This window comes from Pelophylax lessonae, assembly GCF_965119305.1.
Source record: "Pelophylax lessonae genome assembly, chromosome: 4".
NCBI lineage: Eukaryota > Metazoa > Chordata > Amphibia > Anura > Ranidae > Pelophylax > Pelophylax lessonae.
The window spans coordinates 573,597,301-573,618,444 of NC_138771.1; the positions used below are offsets into that span (position 1 = coordinate 573,597,301).

The 21,144-nt window shown below is 44.8% G+C and overlaps 1 protein-coding gene across 1 annotated transcript in view; it reads right to left on the bottom strand.

The window, feature by feature from the left end:
* Positions 1-255: 255 nt before the first annotated feature.
* Positions 256-21,144, bottom strand: part of ADAM9 (ADAM metallopeptidase domain 9) — a gene marked incomplete at its 5' end in the record, with an annotated part of 144,878 nt that continues 123,989 nt past the window's right edge. Inside the window, 5 exons of the mRNA XM_082253704.1 lie at positions 256-1,035; positions 3,233-3,291; positions 7,350-7,638; positions 10,345-10,486; positions 20,663-20,768. Of these exons, the coding sequence (XP_082109830.1) occupies positions 960-1,035; positions 3,233-3,291; positions 7,350-7,638; positions 10,345-10,486; positions 20,663-20,768 (672 nt within the window). The 3' untranslated portion in view covers positions 256-959. The remainder of the gene's footprint in view (positions 1,036-3,232; positions 3,292-7,349; positions 7,639-10,344; positions 10,487-20,662; positions 20,769-21,144) is intronic.

Genomic DNA, 21,144 nt, shown 5'->3' on the forward strand with positions numbered 1-21,144 from the left:
TGCAACTATGTACACTTTTTTTTTTGATGCACCTAGAATGTGTTTAGGAGATTTAAACTGAAAGTTAAATTAGGCTTTAAGAGGAAGTACACACAAACAAGAAAAGAAGAGGCTGCTTCCACTAATACTTCTGAGTACAAGTCGTCAGATTTTACCAGTGTGAGCTCGGTGTTACAATCTCTTTCAACGAGGAACCATTCCCCATCTATATCCACCTTGTTTTGCAGGAATTCAGTGATGGAAAATTTTACAGATTTTTTGCCAAGTACTGGAGAAATAATGAGAAAATTAAAGTGTTCATAAACCAAACATTCCTATAAAACTATAAATCGTCATTCGTTAAGGAAAAATCAAAAAGAAACATTGTTTACTCAGTGAATGACCTGGTGAAGTACTGATAGAGAAATCCCTCACAGTACAAAAAGGCTCCTCAAAGGTGAATGATTTACCTCTGAATGCTTTCCAGTGGTTGCTCTTGACTAAGCATTGCTAGAATTAGAAATCTCTCCCTGCTATGTCCAAAGAAGAGGTGATTTTTAAAGTTGGAGGGGAATTGCAGGAAACAAATGATTATGATTTCAGGTTCCATTAGCTTGCTCTTGATCTCCATAAAATTTCCATGTACAGTATAGGCAGATTGGTAGCAGGGACCTGCACATGTAGAGAGGCTCCAAGGTCGCCTGTAAGCGAAGATTGTAAATTATTTTCCATACTTTTGTTCAGAAGCATTGTTTGCCATTCGCCCTGACTGTGGCATCCTTCTCAGCACTGGCAGGGAGGTCTATGCTGAAGGAAGGGCACCACAAGCTGTGGATAATAAAATCAGTCCAAACTTTTTGAATACATTCTTTGTTATATTTTCTCAGTTGATAACGTCTGTGCCTTCCAGAAACACGTGTGTACCTAGTCAGTGTAAAAAGTCACATGATAAAATGCTAACTGGAGTCAGAGGACAGGCGTTATACTGGTGGGGCAGGGGGTGGGCGTGCTGGGGTGATGTTAGGTTGAGGTTCTCTTTGAGGAGGTGGTGGGGGCCTGTAAAGATAACAGAAGGAAAAACACATTACCAATTGGCTAATATACAGACAGAGTTGGAAATATCCCTTTAGTGACCTGAGGTCAATGATTCACTGATTCTTTAAATAACTTGACTGTACCTTTCTTGCTAATTTGCCTACCTAAATCATTTTTCAGAACTGCTTATCCACTGATAGAAGTCAATAGGAATACAAAAGACAAGTTAATGTAGCATAGATCTACTGCAGGTCAAATTCACTTGACAACGGATTCTGAATGATCTTTGGGTGGGAGGGTTAGTTTTCCAATAGGGTGCTTATGGTATTCTTAACACTGGACTAAAGAATGTCAATATAGTAATTATTGATGTGTAGTGGATTTGGTGGACTAGAGCTATCAAAAGCTGCCAAGCCCCCAACCATCTGACTCAAGGAAAGCAATGGGTAGAAAGTCCAGCAATACCTCTACATAAATAAGAACCACAATAATATTTGTAAATATTCAGTTGGCTGTCCATTCAATCTCACAATCAGAATGGTCTTCCTGTGCTTAAGCAGCCAAACACCCTTTCTAATAACCTCATCAAATCGCCATGATGTGTGCTGCAATCCCAGCCCGACTGATTCTAATTACAAAACTACTGCTTGTCACCTGACCGTTCAGATCCGCCTGTTCGTTTTTGGCGGATCTGAACGGTCCCCCCATGCATTCCTATGGGGCGTCGGATGTCAGCGGAGACATGTCCGCTGACATCCGACCCGATCCGATCCGTCAAATCTGGACGGATGGAAACCCTATTTTCCATCCGTCCAGTGGATCGGATCTGATGGGATCGGATGAGAATGAACCGACGGTCCGTTCCCATCCGATTTCCCCCCTAGAGATGCATGGGGAACTGACAGCTGTGTCTCCGTACACACAACACAGCTGTCATCCTTTCATTTCTCTTCTTCTCATAAGCGCTTGGGATTACCCATTTTTTCCAGTTGGCTTGGTGGGTTTTTGTTTAACATCCTTCTGCTCAGCGGGGGATCGGCGACTCGATCCCCCGCTGAGAAAAACGGAATCCGTCAGACGGATGGATAGTGTGAAAGGGGCCTTAAGGTTTGCCTTTTAATTATTTTGACCTGTGTTGGACTAGCTGGTTGGCACCTGTGGTCCTGCAGTGAAATGGTGGAGTCCTGGAGGAAACAAAGAAGGTAAGTTCTCTCCGTGACTTCCTAGCTGGTACAAATCTGATTGGAGGACCGATTTTTAAACTGTAGAATGGATAATGGCCTGAGAGCTTGAAAAGATACACCTTTACAGCAGGGGCTTACTGAAGATTTAGATGAACTTGTCCAGCTCCAACAACCCTTGATAAAGCTGAGTCGGACACCTCTTCTCCTTAGCCTGGCCATCAAGAGATTAGGGAACAGATGCACAATCCAGCTCAATTCCAAACAGGTTTATGGACTCACCATGACCTATGCAAAGGCTTCCTGGCTTAACAATTTTGGGAAAAAATGATTGGCCTGGTATGATTTTTTTAACCATTCGCTATCACTCTAAAGCATCAACACAACAAGCGGATAATAGAACAAAGTTTGACGCTTGGATTCCATCAGCTGGTCTTCCAGGCCACGTCAATCTCACAATACCTTTGCAGGTGGTCTATGCCACCTCTTGCTAATGTCAAACTACTAACATATTTCATATCAGAGAGAAGCTGCTGACGGCTTCCATACACCCTGGTATGTGCTATGAGAAAACAGCTTTGCCTAGTTGTGAAAAACAATTGGAGAAAGTCCGTGTTGGTCACAACCAAGCACTAGAATCAGTAGGCAAACATCAGCGGTTTTCCACAGAGTGCTATGATTGTATAAATGCTTCAAGACCACATTTCCCTAAAGCTGGTGTGTGCCTACTGATTCTAATTACACTCTGAAGCTTGGACATGCCTAAAGCTGATGTGTGCCTACTGATTCTAATTACACTCTGAAGTTTGGACATGACCAGCAAGGGCCTCCATCTGTATTGTCCTTTATATCAGCCATATAATCTGGACCCTTGCATTAGCTATACGACACATGACCAATGATATCTTACAAAACAACATTTTAATATTAATGTATTACCAATGTTTATGCAAAATAATAAAAAGAAAACAAAACAAAAAAAAAAAAAAAAGTATGTTCTGGCCCACTTTAATTAAAATAAAGTTGACCACACTTACCGGTATGGTGTGTGTTGAGGGCCATATTTAGGGACAGCATAGTTATTCTGTGGATATGACTGCAAAGGAACAAACCAAAAAATGTTACTTAAGATGTATTTAGTATGGAAAATAATTATTTGATCCCTTGCAGATTGTTTAACCACTTAAGCCCCGGAAGATTTTACCCCCTTCCTGACCAGGGGGTATTTTGCGATTCGGCACTGCGTGACTTTAACGGACAATTGCGCGGTCGTGCGACGCTGTACCTAAACGAATTTGACGTCCTTTTTTTCCCACAAACAGAGATTTCTTTTGGCGGTATTTGATCACCTGTGTGATTTTTTGATCACGCGCTATAAACAAAAAAAGAGCGTCAATTTTGCAAAAATAACAATTTTTCTCACATTTTTTTATATGAAATTCCCCCCCAAAAAAAAGTAAAAATCAAAATTTTTTTAAATTTTCGGCCAATTTGTTTTATGCTACATATGTTTGGTAAAAAAAAAAAAAATCGCAAAAAGCGTACTTTGATTGGTTTGCGCAAAAGTTATCGCGTTTACTAACAAAGGGAAAGATTTTTGTCATTTTTGTTGTTTTTTTTTTAACGCGTAATGGCGGCGAGCTGAGATTTTTTTTGCGGTACTGCGACATTGCGGCGGACAGATCGGACCCTTGACTGACATTTTTGACACTTTTGGGGTTACCAGTGACATTACTACAGTAATCAGTGCTATATATATGCACTGTTACTGTAAAAATACACTGGCAGTGAAGGGGTTAACTTTATTTGAGAGGGAGGGGCTGTGTGTGTCCTAGGGGCGTGATTCTAACTGTCATTGGCTGTGGCTTGAGGTGTAGTTACACTGATCAACGGTTCTACATAGTAGAACCGTATGATAACTGTTTCTACACAGGGAGAACTGACAGGCAGCTTGTTTACACAAGCTGCCTGCCTTTCTCCCTCTCCCCCGCCGATCGCCGAGTGACCAGCGGACATCGGGTCCGCCGGTCACACGCGCGGGGGGGTCCGTGGCGGCGCGCGCTCGCTCCCCAGACCCTCCCAGGCTAGTGACGTACCGATACGTCACTCTGCCTGTGAGGGGCTGACCGCCGCAGTAGATGTTCGTGCGGCGGTCGGCAAGCGGTTAAGTTTGCCCACTTACAAAGAATTGAAGGGTCAATACATTTTTATCATAGGTGTATTTTAAATGATAGAGACAGAATATCAACCAAAAATCCAGAAATAACACATGATACAAATGTTATAAATTGAGTTGCAGTTCAGTGAGAAAAATTCTGGCTCCCACAAACTGGCTACAGTATGTGCTCGTGTGGTACACAGATTAGTCCTGTCAATTTAAGAAGGTTCTCCTAAGGACAACTTGTTATGTGTATAAAAGGAACCTGTCCACAGAATCTCTTTCTTCCATTCAAACCTCACCATCATGGGCAAGACCAAAGCTGTCAAAGGACATCAGGGACAAGATTGTAGACCCACACAAGGCAGGAATGGGCTACAAGACCCTCAGCAAGAAGAATCACAGAACTGTTTTGCTGCATATATTGCACCTGCCCTTTTGTATACAAGGACTATAATAATTTTATGTCTTATATGGAACTACATTAACCATATAGACATTTTTTGCACTGTTACTTTATCATTTGGATTGTGTTATATATCATATATCTGCACTGTCACCTATGATATATATATATATATATATATATATATATATATATATATATATATATATATTTTTTTTTTTTTTTTATAATTTTATATATATATTTTTTGATTATTGATTATTATTCACCAGAATTTGTGTATAATCTTGAGCGCTGTCTCTTTTTTGTTTAATATAAAAATGATAGACCCTTCATTTCTTTGCAAGTGGGCAAATTTACAAAATCTGCAGTGGATTATATCATTATTTTCCCTGTGGTACATGCAGAGCTAGACTGACAGATTGGATTATCAGACAGAGCTTTAAAGTCCAACTATATCCAATACTTTGCATTTAGTTTTGCATACATCAGGGAAGGGTTAGAGCCTGTGCCAGGTACCAAATGAAAACAAAAGGGAATCAGGAACAGCACCTATTATTGAACTGACAATGTTCACGGTTTATCGCATGGCGAGTGCAGGACTTTCCCTTTTGTTTTTATACTTTGCGATACCTTGAGGGTATCCGTTCTTTAGGCTCCAGCAGCTGCTGCTTACCAATCTAAGCTATGCTTTGTCAGCTCTGACCTCCACATCCAGCGTTTTATAAACTTATAGGTATCTATTACAGCCTGTGTCCCTATATGACAGATTTTTCTGTACTTCCTGTCAGGACAGGAGAAGATGGGGCATCTCTACAAAGGAAAGACAATAAAAGAACAGAGTGAGGAAGGGCTAGAATGTCTTATTATTGCTTTCCTTTAAAAGGTAACAACCTCTACCCCCCTGCATTCCCTTTTAAGGTGCTAAATGCACCCCCCCCCCCCATTTCTTGTATGGCAGTCACAGGAAGAGGAAGGATGGAAAAATCTCACTCAAGGACAGAAATAAAACCTAACATATATTTTAACTGTTTCATACTCTATTCAAAACTAGAAAGAAAAAAATGAGGATTTAGGTAGGATTTATCTTGACTATGCAGGAATCAGAGATAAAATGAGAAAACATTGCTGTATTTTGAAGATGTTGAAACAGTTTACAGATTAACTTAAAGTGGTTGTAAAGCCTGAAGGTTTTTTATCCTACAGTGGAACTTTACCTATAACAACTTGATAGAAATACAATTCTTTAGCAAGGAACATACATTCCACTTTAATAAATATGCTACCAAAATGTGTGTGAGCTGTAAATTGCCTCCAGCATTGCTCCGGTTTTTTCTTACTGGAGGCTGCCATTTTGCTGAAGCCCAGAGGCCGTGAGCAGCAGTAAATCTTTAGGCTGCCAGCAGATCGGCCTCTACTAATTCGGAATAGTGCCTAAAAATAGAGAGCAACTGAACATGTGCAGCGCAGGGTGAAACAGTGCATTACTGGATTTTAAACAGTATAGACACTTATTTTTAATGTTTTACATAGCTATACCTGCAAAAGGGGCCAGCCTGAAGTGATCTAGCAGGACTTCATTTTCTGACTAAATTTCCACTTTAAATGTATTCTCTGCATTAGGGTAAAAAACCTTCAGTATGCAGCTGCTCCCCCAGCCCCCCTTATACATACCTAAGCCCAATCACGATCCAGCAATGTGCATGAAAGCAGAGGCTTTTTCCTCTCTCTCCTTATTGGCTCAGTAACAACAATGGGAGTCAATGGTTCCCGCTGCTGTCAATCACAGTCAGAGAGCAAGGGATGGGGCTGAGACCTGATCTGTGTGTCAATGGGTACATCAGGAGTAAACATGCATGAGTGCCCCCATAGCAAGCAGCTTGCAATGGGGGCAGTGAGCAGGGGAGAAGAGCCAGGAGCGCCCGCGAGGGACCTGAGAAAAAGAGGGCTGGGGCTGCTCTGTGCAAAGCAGGTAAGAATATCATGTTCGTTATTATTCTTTTTTTTTTTTTTTTAAAAAAAGCAAAGTTTTCAATCACTTTAAAACATTGGATACATGTGTTCCCTTGTTCCAATGTGGAAACATGTGTTCCCTTCAGACCTTGCATAGGGTCCTTCCCTTACATTGATCTACAGATAAAAACGTAAAACACGTATGGGGGGGAATTAGTTAATACACTTACATTATCCCAGGCTTCTGTACTAAGAAAACAACATCATCCGCCTTCTGACAAGACACAAAGGAATAGAATGTACCAGAAATGATGTGAGATGATGCCACAGCACAGTGCAGTGGATCTTCACAAGATTGGGGATACTTTGCACTAACTAACCCCCTCCCCAGGTTTTTTTATATATATTTTTGTGTACTGTGAAAAGAGAGGATGGCATTTCTGTGACTGCTCCTAACACCACATGATTAAGAGATGGCAGAACTTTTGTTTTGTACTCAAAATTACGGTGCTAAGACATGCTAAAGGGAGACATCAATTAAAACAAGTTAAATAACCCGTATCCTCAGCCCTAATAGCTCCAAGTCATAAAGGATTTAAACTTGAAATATTCGTCTCTCTCATACAAGGCCACTTACAGGTTCATGAGTTGGTCGGTGGATGTTTCTGTTGGTTCCAATAGGTGGCACATTTCTTGGAGGGACACTAGAGGTTTGTCCACCACCTGGAGGAACATTTTGTTGATTCCTTGGGGACCTGGGCACTGGAGGCATCCTTGAAGGTTGTCCATGTGGAGGATTCCTTGTCTGCCCTGTTGGGGGACCATTCCCTCCATTTTTCTGTTGTGGGTTCCCTGGAAGACCAGCCGGAGGATCACTTCTACCGGGAGCCTTCCGTTGTGCTGGTCTTTCTCCATCCTGTATCGCTCTGAAAAAATAACATCATTTTCAGAATTTGAAGTGTAACGTTAGTCAAAACCTTTTTCTCGTGTTGGACAGACTGGAGAAGTATTATTATTATTGTTATTATTATATAGTATTTATATAGCGCCGACAGTTTACGCAGCGCTTTACAATTACAAGTATCAGAACTTCTGTCCTGATTTGGACTCATATCTTCCTCTCCATCTCCATTTCATTAGGGGTGAGGGAATTAGTAATTTACAGAAGATAGTTACATAGTAGGTGAGGTTGAATAAAGACAATAGTCCATCTAGTTCAACCTGTGTAGGTGTGTGTGGCTGTAATCATCTCACATACCCCTGAAGTGTAGTGGGGGGGACACATGGAGGGTGTAGTGGGGGGGAGGGACGGGACACATGGAGGGTGTAGTGGGGGGGAGGGACGGGACACATGGAGGGTGTAGTGGGGGGGAGGGACACATGGAGGGTGTAGTGGGGGGGGGACACATGGAGGGTGTAGTGGGGGGGAGGGACACATGGAGGGTGTAGTGGGGGGGGGGGGAGGGACAGACACATGGAGGTAGACACAAGATAGCTTGTAAAGATAACAATGCTTACAATTTCAGTTCAACACACGGGGAGTTACAAACACAGGGTAAGTTTGGAAGGATTAACATGCATATTTCTAAACTTGCAGAAATGTTCTTAGCTTTAAAAAAGAAAACTAAAGCAGACAGCACCTGTAGGGACTATTAAGCTGCAATATACAAGGATTTTTTGTACTCACTATAAAATAGAGATGTGCTCAGGCGTGTTTGGGATTCTAGTCCCAACCTACCTGCCCGAGCCCGACAGAACCCGACACTGCACACCGCTAATCACAGGCATTGAGACATTTCCTGATCTGTGCAGCTGTGGGACTGGGAAATGTCTCACTGCCTGTGATTAGAAGTGTCGGCTTCCTTGTGGGATCAGGCAGGAGGGTTAGGACTAGAATCCCGAACACACCCGAGCTACTATAAAATCCTTTTCTTGGAGTCCACTGAGGGACAGAGGAAATTGTTAACCTTTGGGATATACTGCCACCTACAGTAGGAACAGACACTGGAAAACAAAAAACTGTAGGCCAGCTAACAATAACCCATTCCTCTACCAGCATGTCTCAGGTCTGTTAACAGCTGTACTGAGAGAATGTTATTAAACACAAAGGGATGGGACCTGTATCCCTAATAGATTTTAAAGCAAATGCAAAGATCTTCTTTTCATTCTCATCCATCGAGGGGCACAGAAAGCCTTTTTTGGAACGTCCAAAAACAGTCCAACTGAGGGGTGGGCAACACAGCAAACAAATGCTAACAAGCCCAAGAAAAAAAAAAATCTGATCACGGCTGCTCTCTCTCCTGGTGCAGGGTGACTGGTCTTGTATCCACCCCTTTCTCCAGATTTCTGCAGGGGGATTGGTCTTTTATCCACCCCTTTCTCTAGTTTTTTGCAGGGTGACTGGTCTTTTATCCACCTCTTTCTCTAGTTTTTTTGCAGGGTGAGTGGTCTTGTATCCACCCCTTTCTCCAGATTTCTGCAGGGTGACTGGTCTTGTATCCACCCCTTTCTCCAGATTTCTGCAGGGTGACTGGTCTTGTATCCACCCCTTTCTCCAGATTTCTGCAGGGTGACTGGTCTTTTATCCACCCCTTTCTCCAGATTTCTGCAGGGTGACTGGTCTTGTATCCACCCCTTTCTCCAGATTTCTGCAGGGTGAGTGGTCTTGTATCCACCCCTTTCTCCAGATTTCTGCAGGGTGACTGGTCTTTTATCCACCCCTTTCTCCAGATTTCTGCAGGGGGATTGGTCTTTTATCCACCCCTTTCTATAGTTTTCTGTAGGCAGCCTGCTAAGCCCCTTCCTTTCTCAGCTCTACTCTCCAAAAAGGAAATTAACAGCACAACAATGTTATCACTAACTTTTAGAAGGTAATAACTGGATTTGTAAGATTTGTAAAGGCATATGGTGCAAACAAAGTGGATTTATATCTATTGATATATATTTATTGGATACTGAAGAATACATTTCAATAAAAACAAGTTTTTGTGCTTGGGATTCAGCTTCAAGTGTTTACGAAGAAGCATTTTATAAATAAAAAAATAATATCCACAATGTAAGAAAATTGGACAAAGAGAAAAATGTCATCTGTGCTAGTTCGATAAGGCATTGCAAGAGTCACATGCCCTCAATCTATCCATTATTATATATGTGCCCATACTATGGAGGCTCTCAGTATTTATAGAGTTAGGACTGCAGATAATGCTGGGTGCCATGTTGCCGTCTCTGCAGCCTATGCATGTATTTGCAAATGTGTGCAAACTAAATCCCTGTTTTTAACGTAAACTGTGAGACAGGGTAATTCCGTTTGTTGCAGGCTGGGTGGTAAGTTGAGCTGGGAATTTTTCTTTGTTATTGTTTGACATGCGTCACCCTTCCATGTGGTCCCTGCTGTTAAGGCCAGTTATAGAACAAAAAACAAAAATTGGGACTTTACATGAGGTGTGACCAGCTGCAAATAAAAGGTTATAGGTTGGGACAGTTGCCGTTTGTTTGTACCAAAAGTCATGTGCCCAGGGTAGTAATGTATAACAGCCTATCAGAATGAATCTGTTCACAGATGTGCTACAGGAAGCCAGTATCTGACTGGTGCCTTTGTACGCCTTACTGTACTAAGTCAGTATTTTACTTACTCATTCTCCCGAGATCTCTTCTTCCTGCAATATCTCTGTTTAAGGCTGTTTCTTTTGAAAAACACAAAGACTCCCAGTGCCAGAAGTGGGACGATCAGGAAGAAGAAAACCAGCAGGCCATCCCTTAGAGAAGTGTCTTTATCTGTGACAAAAATACAAAAGAAGGTACTGTTGGGGACAATGACTTCATGAGAGTTGAGTGTTTGTCTTCTATTGCCAGTGTTTTAACCAATTTAATACCAGGCTTTTTCTGGCACTTTTAAGTTTAAGTCAGTATTTTTTGCTAGGAAATTTTTTTATAACCCCCAACCCAAACATACATTTTTTTTTTTTTTTTTTTTAGCAGAGACCATAGTGAATAAAATGGTGATTGGTGCAATTTTTTTATGTCACACAGTATTTGCGCAGCGGTTACGCAAACACAAACACTTGGGAAAAAATACACTCCATTGAATTTAAAAAAAAAAAAAAAAAAAAAAACATCAAATAACCTAATTTTTTTTTTGTAAAATGTGAAAGATGACGTTATACCGAGTAAATAGATACCCAACATGTCACGCTTTAAAGTTGCGCACACTTGTGGAATGGCGACAAACTATGGTACTTAATCTCCATAGGCAACGCTTTAAACGCCCTTACAGGTTACCAGTTTAGAGTTAAAGAGGAGGTCTAGAACTAGAATTATTGCTCTCGCTGTATCATTGCCGGTGATACCCCACATGTGTGGTGCAAACACCGTTACATATGTGTGCGCAACTTGCATATGCGTTCACTTCTGCATATGTGCACAGAGGGATGGGGCGCTTTCTTTTTTTTTTTTTCATTTTTTTTTTTAACTGTCCCTTTAATTTTTTTTCCCCACTTTTATTCCTATTACAAGGAATGTAAACATCCCTTGCAATAGATAGAAGGATTACAGGTCCTCTTTGTGAAGAGGTCTGAGGTCAAAAAACCCCAAAATCTCTTCTTTACCTTTAACCACTCCAGCTCCAGGTGGTTCACCCCCCTTCATGACCAGGTAATTTTTTGCGATACGGCACTGCTTTACTTTAACTCTCAATTCCGTGGTTGTGCGACGCTGTACCCAAATTAAATGGATCTCCTTTTTTTTCCCCACAAATACAGCTTTCTTTTGGTAATATCTCACTTCTGTGGTTTTTATTTTTTGCGCAATAAACAAAAAAAGAGCGCCAATTTTGAAAAAAAAAAATAAAATAAATAATATTTTGTACTTTCTGCTATTAAACATATCTAATAAAAAAAAATGTAAAAAAAAAAATCAGATTTCATCAATTTAAGCCAATAAGTATTCTGATAGATGTTTTTGTAAAAAAGATTCCAATAAGCATATATTAATTGGTTTGCAAGTTTTAGCGTCTACAAATGATGGAATATAATTATGGAATTTTTATTAATTTTATTTTTTACTAGTAATGGCGACAATCAGCGACCTATAGAGGGGACTGCGATATTGCTGGGTATAAATCGGACACTAACTGACAGTTCTTTTTGGAACCAGTGGCAGTAATACAGTGATCAGTGCTAAAAAATATACACTGACTGTACTAATGACACTGGCAGAGAAGGGGTTAACATCAGGGGCAATCAAGGGGTTAAATGTGTTTCTAGGGAGTGCTTGCTAACTGTGTGGGAGGTGCTTGTACTGTGGGAAAAATGGATTTTTGTAAAATCTTACCGTAAAATCCTTTTCTCTTAAGCTCATTGACAGACGTAGTCCTCCTTGATTAATATCAACTCGGGTTATACTGCCCTCTACAGGAGTAGGACTAGACAGGAAAGAAAACGTTCTGGCCACACCCTAGGGGCAGTCCCAGAGGGTATATCCTCTCACTTCCTGCTACAGCAAATCAGTTATGTCACAAAGCAGTGTTTAGAGAATTTAACCCAACCCAAATCAAAAACAGAGGGGCGGGTACTACGTTTGTCAATGAGCTTAAGAGAAAAGGATTTTACGGTAAGATTTTACAAAAATCCATTTTTCTCTGTCGCTCATTGACAGACGTAGTCCTCCTTGATTAATATCAACTCGGGACGTCCCAAAGCAGTGCCACAAATGAGGGGTGGGAAAATGGAAATCAAAATCCAATCTAGAAGGCCCAACCGGTGCCAACTAGAAGTTTAAAAGGCTCATCAAACAAAAGATGAGACTCAACAGAAATTCCAACGGAAAAAAACCCTCGAGGTAGACCACCGGTCTCCTCAAATTGTGGTCTGCAAAACCTTGCGGCCAAATGAGGCATCCACCGATGCCATCACATCAACTTTATAAAATTTTGTAAAGGTATGCACCGACTACCAGGTAGCCGCCTTGCACACCTGGACCACTGACGCCTGATGGCGGAAGGCCCAGGAAGTGCTGAGTGCTCGAGTGGAGTGCGCCTTAACAAGGAACAGAGGATTCCGACCCTTAATAGAATAAGCCTGTACCACCGACTGTCTAATCCATTTGGAGATAGTCGCGGCAGATGCAGGCAACCCCTTTCTGGGGCCATCCGTGATCACAAAAGTGAATCCGTCTTACGGAACGATTCCGTAGTCTTCAGGTATACCCTGATTGCCCGCACCACATCCAAGGAATGCAACGCACATTCCCGAGGATGACTGGGCTTAGGACACAAGGAAGGTAGCACAATATCTTCATTGAGATGAAAGTCTGAAAACCACCTTAGGAAAAAAGGATGGCTTCGGATGAAGAACTACCTTCTCCCTATGAATCCCCAGATATGGGGAATGACACAATAATGCAGCCAGTTCTGACACCCTGCGTGCAGAAGTGATAGCCACCAAGAAGGCCACCCTCTGGGATAATGTAAGCAAGGGAATCTCCCTGATATTTTCAAAGGGAGGTTTCTGAAGAACCGACAACACCAAATTAAGATCCCAGGGTGGTAAGGGCGCGCGCACTGGCGAAGCCAAGTGCTGCACCTCCTGGATGAAATTCCACACCAAGGAATGAGTAGCAAGAGGCTTCTGGAAGAAGATTTCTAACGCTGAAACCTGACCCTTGATAGTGCTCAAGGATAGTTTCTGCTCAACCCCCTTTTGCAGAAAAAAACAAGATTCGGGTCACCGAATAGGTACGTGGGGGAAAACTCCTACGATTCACACCACACAATGTAAGCCTTCCATGTGCGATAATAGACTTTGCTGGAAGTCGCTTTTCTTGCTTTAATTAGAGTAGGAATAACTGAAGCTGACAATTCCTTGTCCTTCAGTACCTGGGTCTCAATGGCCAGGCCGTTAAAGCCAGCGACTGTAAAGCACGATGGAAGATCGGTCCTTGAGACCGCAGATCCTCCCTGAGAAGAAGTCTCCAAGGAGCGTCCGCGACTAGTCTTGCCCAAGTCGGCGTACCCGGCTTGACGAGGCTAGCCCGGAATTACCGGGATAACTGGAGTTCCCTCCACCTCTATCCTGCGGAGAAATCTCAGCAGTAACTTGAGAAGGGGGAAGACATACAGTAGCTGAAACTTCCCCTACGGGGCACTCAGCGCGTCTGCTGCGTCCGCTAGAGGATCGCGGGCGCGAGCCCTGTTGAGCCAACCTGCCAACAGATCCATCTCCGGGGTGCCCCAATGAAGGGACAGCTGGAGAAATACTTCTGGATGAAGAGACTATTCCTCTTGATCCAGAATCTGACGGCTAAAATAATCTGCCTGTCCACCCCCGTGATAACTATCGCGGAGAGAACTGGAACAACTGTTCCCCCAATAGGAATGTTGGCCACTTCAATGGCCGCCAGGGCACTCTTGGTGCCCCCTGGTGATCGACATAAGTCATGACCGAGGCATAGTCCGATTGGATCCGAACCGGGCTGCCCTGGAGCTGCTCGGTCCAGTAAATCAGACAAAGTCTGATCGCTCTCAGTTCCAACACATTTATCGGTGACCTGGAATTTATCAGAAGAAATGACTTCCCCTGGCTGAGCATCGGAGACCAAAGCCACCAGACCAGAGCCTCCCTGGTCCGCTCGCTCAATCGGATCCGATTGTCCAGGGAATCGGAAATTCCGATTCCATATGAGAAGAATCTCCTCTTTGGAGAATTCGGGTATGAGACTGTGCAAACGGTACTGCCTCTAAAGAGGCGACCATCAATTCCAGCCAGTTGACGGACAGTAATATCCGAATCATGACTGAATCTTCTGGAGTTTCTCCGCATGGAAAAACACTCTTGCCAAGGATGTATCCAAAATTAGGCCCAGATACTTCAGTCTCCTGGTGGGAACTAGGGATGATCTTTGGGAAAAGCAACGAAAACACTGATGTCCTGCGAAGATGGGGATATGAAGATAGGCACCCTAAATGTCTATGGACGCCAGGAAATCCCCCTGATGCAGGGAGGCCACCACTGTATGGATGGACTCCATCTCTTCCAAGACCAGAATTGGACGCACCTAGCCCTTTTTCCTGGGCATTGTGAACAGGTTCGACTAGAACTCCTCCAAGGAATGGGAACTACCACTGCTTGTTGCATCAAGCTGTCCCCCGCAAAGCTTTTTAAGCGACCCGGGGATGTTGAATATTGGAAGGGAAGAATCGCACCGGTGGAAGTGATCGAAACTCGATCTTGTATCCTGACCATATGACCTTGAGAAACCCTTTATCCGGGATTCTGGAAAGCCCTGGATCCGGAAACCGGTGAAGACGTCCCCCCACCCTAGAGATTGGTGAGGTCCATTCTGTCAATCCCACGGGATAACAGTGGCTTTATTTAGTCTGGAAATCGGTGAGTCCACTATTGGTGGTACCGTCCATCTTTGTAATGAGGGATTCCTCAAAATGATAGCGCCTAGCAATGCGTTTGGAAATAGCAGAGGCTTGTTTACGGACGACCCCATTTGATTTTGGTAGGCTTGCTAGTACCAAAGAAGGAATATGAGTCTCCGCTACCTCTGCCCGTGTAACCTCAAGATTTAAGGTTTCCCGGACAGACGCAACTGGTGCTTTCACCAACGCTTCTTGTGCTATGGCGGAGGCAGACGCGTCCTCCTCACTGTCTGAGGAGACCGTACCTGAGACAACAACCCCAGAAAAAGGGGCTGCAATGACCAGCTCAGAATCCGTATCTGAAGTATCAGATGACCTAGGGGTAGGCGGGGGTCGCTCTTCTTGACCCCCGTCCCTGACAGGCTACCTCCACCCGGGATACCAAAGACTCCAAAACTGCTGATAATGCATCATCACAAATGGGGTACTGGAGGGTCCTGCGGCCACCCCGAGGGGATCAGGTGGGGATACATGTGTGGCAGGGTTCATGTAACAAGACACTTGCCAGCAAACACAAAAAAATTAATTGCAAGAAAAAAACATTTTTTTTTTATTTTTTTTAAACTTAGTCCCCCAGCGCAATAGCGCCCCTCAGTCTACCTGCTTGGACCCCTCAGAAAGAGAGAGAGAGAGACCCCAAGCTCACCTGATGCACAGAAGTTTCTATCAACTTGCTTCCAGCACTGTCTGTTACAGACAGGAAGTCTTCGGCTTGCTTTCCCTGGGCCAAGGAGGCGGCTCCGCCCCTTTACACGCCTTCCGGCGCCTCCCCATAGCTCCTCGAGGTGTTTGGTCACCTCAAACATGGCCTCCCCCATGCTGGAGACACGAGGCTACGCCAATATGGCGGCCTCGTGCGATCTGCAAAACAATGGCGGCGGCCTGTGTAGGATAGCGGCGGCTAGCAGCGGCCTGCGGAGAGTATGTATTCGGCCTGGCGGCCTGCGGGAGTGCCTCGGCCCCACAAACTTCACCCTCCGGTGGTATAGGACCCTGGCGGCCGCATGCGGTCCGTGGGCCGTCGGGAGGCTGTGCAGCCCGTGGAAGTGACCGGTTGCTGGAGGAATGGCGATCTGGACTGCAGTAACTCAGGCACCTGTGTACACACTCTGACAGGTAGGATACCTTCTACTTCAATAGTAATACCCTTTTGTACTGCCACTGACTTCAGTCCCCTTACAGTCTTACAATGACTTTAGATTGTCAGCTCCCAAACCAAGCCTCCTGGTTACTGTTCACAAACAATCACACTCAAATTGGGGGATCTGTGACCTGTTATAGGATAGAGGGGAGACCCATCCTACCATCCCAGAGAGGGGCCCGCGTCCACCACAAACCCGACAGGGGGAGAGGGGGGAACATTCTACTCACCATACCAGAACCAAGCGGGCGCCAACTCCTGACAGAACCCCTCTGCACCGGGGTGGGGGGGCTGTCGACCAATACGGACGCTGTGACTCTGTTGGTCATTGGCGTCCAGGCGAGACGTTTAACTCGCAGGGTCAGTCCCCGTCCAGTGGGACTATGTCGCGGCCGACCCAGCGCGGAGCTATGGCCTGCACGCGCTCGTAGGCTGAACTGGGGTGACCACTGGATCTCAACATCCAGCCCATCGCCCAGTTCCAGCTTTCTTGCTTGAAGATCTCACAGGAACACTGGAGAAAAAAGCTGTCTAAAAAAAAATCTTTCTAAGAAAAAAATCCTGCCAGGACCGAAGATCCTAGCAAGGCATCTAGGTCCTTACTCCTAACTAGACAGAAAAAAACTGATTTGCTGTAGCAGGAAGTGAGAGGATATACCCTCTGGGACTGCCCCTAGGGTGTGGCCAGAACGTTTTCTTTCCTGTCTAGTCCTACTCCTGTAGAGGGCAGTATAACCCGAGTTGATATTAATCAAGGAGGACTACGTCTGTCAATGAGCGACAGAGAAAGCAGGGATTCGTGTTTCTGCTTAGCAGAAACACAAGACCACTGCCTTCCCTTGTCACTGTAAACAAGGCAGATCGCCGTTCTGCCTGTGCCTCAAACGATCGGCGGGTCCCGGCGGACATCGCGTCCTCTGGACCCGCTAAATGGTTCCCGCTGGGATTGCACACCCCAGACATGGAAGTGCAGAATCATGTACCTGTATGTGATTTTGCCCAGAGGACCGCAGTAAATGTACGTGGGGTGGTCGGCAAGAGGTTAAAAGCTAAAGATCAAATAAAATAATCTTTTGGTTAAAAAAAAAAGTTTACTTCCAGCCTGGACAGGAAGTGACATTGTGACGTTGCTCTGGTCCTCCTAAGCCATAGAGGCGATTAAAGAGGATCCGCCTCTGGGACTAGCCGGCTGCACTGTCTGATTGTTTCTTGGGTGAACAGTTGAGCATTAGCCGCTGGAACGCTTTTATGAGAAAGACAGCCGCCGGCTGTAAAAAAAACAATATAAGGGTTATAGCTATCTTGACACCCATATGTATTGCGGTCTTGAAGTGGTTAAAGGGCATTTCCACTTTTGCAGCCAAATTTAAGAAACCCCACTATATGTCAGTTATGGGTTTCCATTCACACAGCATACCTAATAAAAATGTCTTGTCTTCTAGTTGTTTCTTTGGAGCAGGTTTATACATCCGACACTGTAGGTCACTGTAGGCCACTTGCAAGGTATTATGAACAATTTCAAAGTACAATTAGAGGGACAAACTGAGTGACCGTTTATTTTAGGTACACAATGTGCCACCCAAGCCTGGAGGTCTTTAGCCCTTTGTTAGGTCAGACAGCATGCAGATCTCAACTGATGAGATCCGGTAGCACAGTATGGATGGGGTTGAAGTGGTTGTAAAGACAAAAGTCTTCTGCGTGCAGCTCTCCCCTGCCCCCACTTATACTTACCTGAGGTAAGTATACCTGGACTGGACACAAAGAGCCGGCTCAGGAGCGAGCATGCATGAGTTACCCCCATAGCAAGTGGATTGCTATGGGGGCACTCAGCTAGGGGAGGAGCCAAAAGCACAGGTGGGGGACCCAAGAAGACAAGATGGATCTGAGGAGGTAGGGGTAGGCGTGGGGGGGAGGGTGCGCTTTTTACTAGCCCGCCACCCAAAAGCCACCTCCACCCGGGACACAAGACTCCAGGACCACCGTCAGTGCATCAATGGATGGTTGAGACCCAGAGGGCCCCGTGACCTCTGAGAGGGGGTCATGTGGGGAAATGTGCTCCCAAGACTCCATGAGGAATAAGGTTACACAAAAAATTGTGCAAAGAACACTGCTAAGGGACACCCCCACCACGCTGGTAACACCACCTGGTTGCCAGGAAGAGAGCACCCCATGATCCTGCAGCAGGGAGAGGAAGGCTCCCACTAGACTCACCACCCCACCAGGCAGGCACAGTCAGCACCAGGATGCAATGTGCTCCACATGCGGTGTCCAGAAGGAAAGAGACCCAGGAGTCAGCACACCAGGGGATAAGTATGGGCTCCAACAGGCAAAATCCCCACCCAGAAGGCTCCACTGTCATGGCCGCCACTGTTTACTTCATAGCCGCCGTATATAGGTAATACAGGCCACAAAATGGCGTCCTCACGTGGCTCCAGGAGGGATCCCTGTGGTCCAAGGGAAGGCACCACAGGGGGGGGACCAGGCAGGAACGCCCATCAGGCACAACCCCCTCCACATCACCAGTACAGTACCCTGCCCCAGAAAGTAGGCCAGACCACCACACTACCAAATAGAGAAGGGAAGAGGGGGTGGGGGGCTAGATGACCCGCAGGGACCACCAGGCACAGGGGAGGGGGGTGCCTAACAGGATGAAGGGGAACCCGGGGGTCCAACCGTCCCAGGGAGGGGGCCCATGTCCACCCCAAAACCCTCCAGGGGGAGAGGGGGGACAGCTACTCACCATACCAAGAAAACGGTGGGCACCGTTTCAGACAGAACTTCCTCGCCATTGAAATAGGGAGGCTGTCGGCCAGGAGGAATGCTGCAACGCAGGCCGAGACCCGGTTGTATGCAACCTTGCAAGGATTTTAACTCGCAGGTCAGCCCCTGTCCAGTGGGGCTGTGTCGTGGCCGACCTAGTGCGGAGCTGAGGTTTGCACGCACTCACTGACCAGACTAGGGTGACCACTGGATCTAGATTATTCAGCCCGTTGCCCAGCCCGGCAGGTGATTGTAGATCTCGCAGGAAAAAAAAAATAGGAGAAAAAAACTCTATCTAAAAGGAAAAAAAGTGCCAGGACTAGAGATCCCAGCAAGGAACTAGGTCCTAACTCCTGACTAGGCAGAAACAAAACTGAAGTGTCCTATAGCAGAGTGGGGGAGTATACCTCCTGGGACTGCCCATAGGCGTAGTCAAGTTCTTTTTCTGCCCAGTGTCCTACTCCTGTAGGGGAAAGTATAACACAATGGTCAAGAAGATCAGGAGCTGTGTCAGTTAATGAATGAAAGAGAAAAAACACAGGATTCCATTATTAAACTCCATTTGAGTGACTAACCCTGAATAAGTATGTCAGGAGTCTGCATCGGATCAGTGATAGGCAACTAGCATTTACAGAAAAACCTGTGTAATTCTTTCAGTACAAGTGTCTTTCAACACAAGTCATTCTTCGTGTTCTACAACCAAACACAGTTAAAGCTACTCTCAGGGCTTGCACCTTTTACTTACCTATAACAGTGATCAGGTGACATTCCAAATCTCCTTTTGTGCACAGTTGACAAGGTCCTTCTTGCTGCGGACACTTTCTTTTGGCTGTCCAGCGGTGGTGTGCTCTCTGGATCCAGAACAGAGACTTGACCTTTTGAAAGCAGTGCTTGCTGGCAAACTTAGGTGAGTATAGAAGTAATGCAGCAAAAAACGGTAGAGGCAGCCATAATTAAGGCCTGAATGCCTGAAACGTGATGGGTTTTTATTGGTTGTATCTCCCTGTCTACAAGAACAACCGTTTGCTGATTTATAGCGATGGGCTGGCATTTCTTTATGAATTTAGGAGGGGATTTAAAGGATGAGTTAACCTTTGGAACATGTTACACATTTCTTTTTAAGGGCGGAAAATGTAACATATTCCAGTTTCTGCACCTTCTCCCCCCAATCTCCACCCCCAACCCCCCGGGACAGCCGGAAGGGGTTATTCTTTTTAAAAGTAGCGTGGCTGTGCCAGATTCTGCCCACACAGCCACGTCATTCAGTTTCCTATGAATTATTAAAAAACAAGTACTGTCAGCCACCGCAGCAGATGTACTTGTAGTTTGAATGAACTGCCGGGGCAATGATTAGCCTGCCTGTAGATCATTTACACTGCCTACAACTCTGCAATGACAGCCGTTACAGAGGTACGGGTAACAGAGCTGTAGGCAGTGTGTGCAGGAGCCTGACATTGCACCCGTGATCTGCTGTTAATGGGTGCAATGCTTTCCAGGCTCCTGTTTTAAAAAAATAAATAAATGCACATTTTTTACCTGCAATTATTATTTATTATGGAATAGTGAACTTAGAGTTTAAGTTTTCCCTGGAGATGGACTTCAAAAAGTAGAGTCAAAATGATCATACCATTATATGTAGGCCCGCTGTCGATACTTCCACCATAGCCCTTCTTCTTGCAGTCAGGGTAGGCCCAGCCATCATTACAGTGACAGTTCTTGTTGCTGTTACACACCTGAGAAAGTAAATCATAGTTACATAGTTACATAGTTAGTGAGGTTGAAAAAAGACATCAGTCCATCTAGTTCAACCTATGATGTGTGTGTGTGTTTGCTTTTAACCGTACATTGTATACCCCTGTATGTTGTGGTCTTTAAGGTGTCCATCTAATAGTTTTTTGAAACTATCAATGCTCCCTGCTGATACGACTGTTTGTGGAAGAGAATTCCACATCCTTACCGCTCTTACAGTGAAGAAGCCCTTACGCACTTTAAGGTTAAACCGCCTTTCCTCAAGTTTTAGTGAGTGGCCACGTGTCTTATTGTATCTCCTTTCTCTGAATAGTTTGTTCCTTATGCTCGGGTCGCCAGTACAGTATTTGTACATTGATA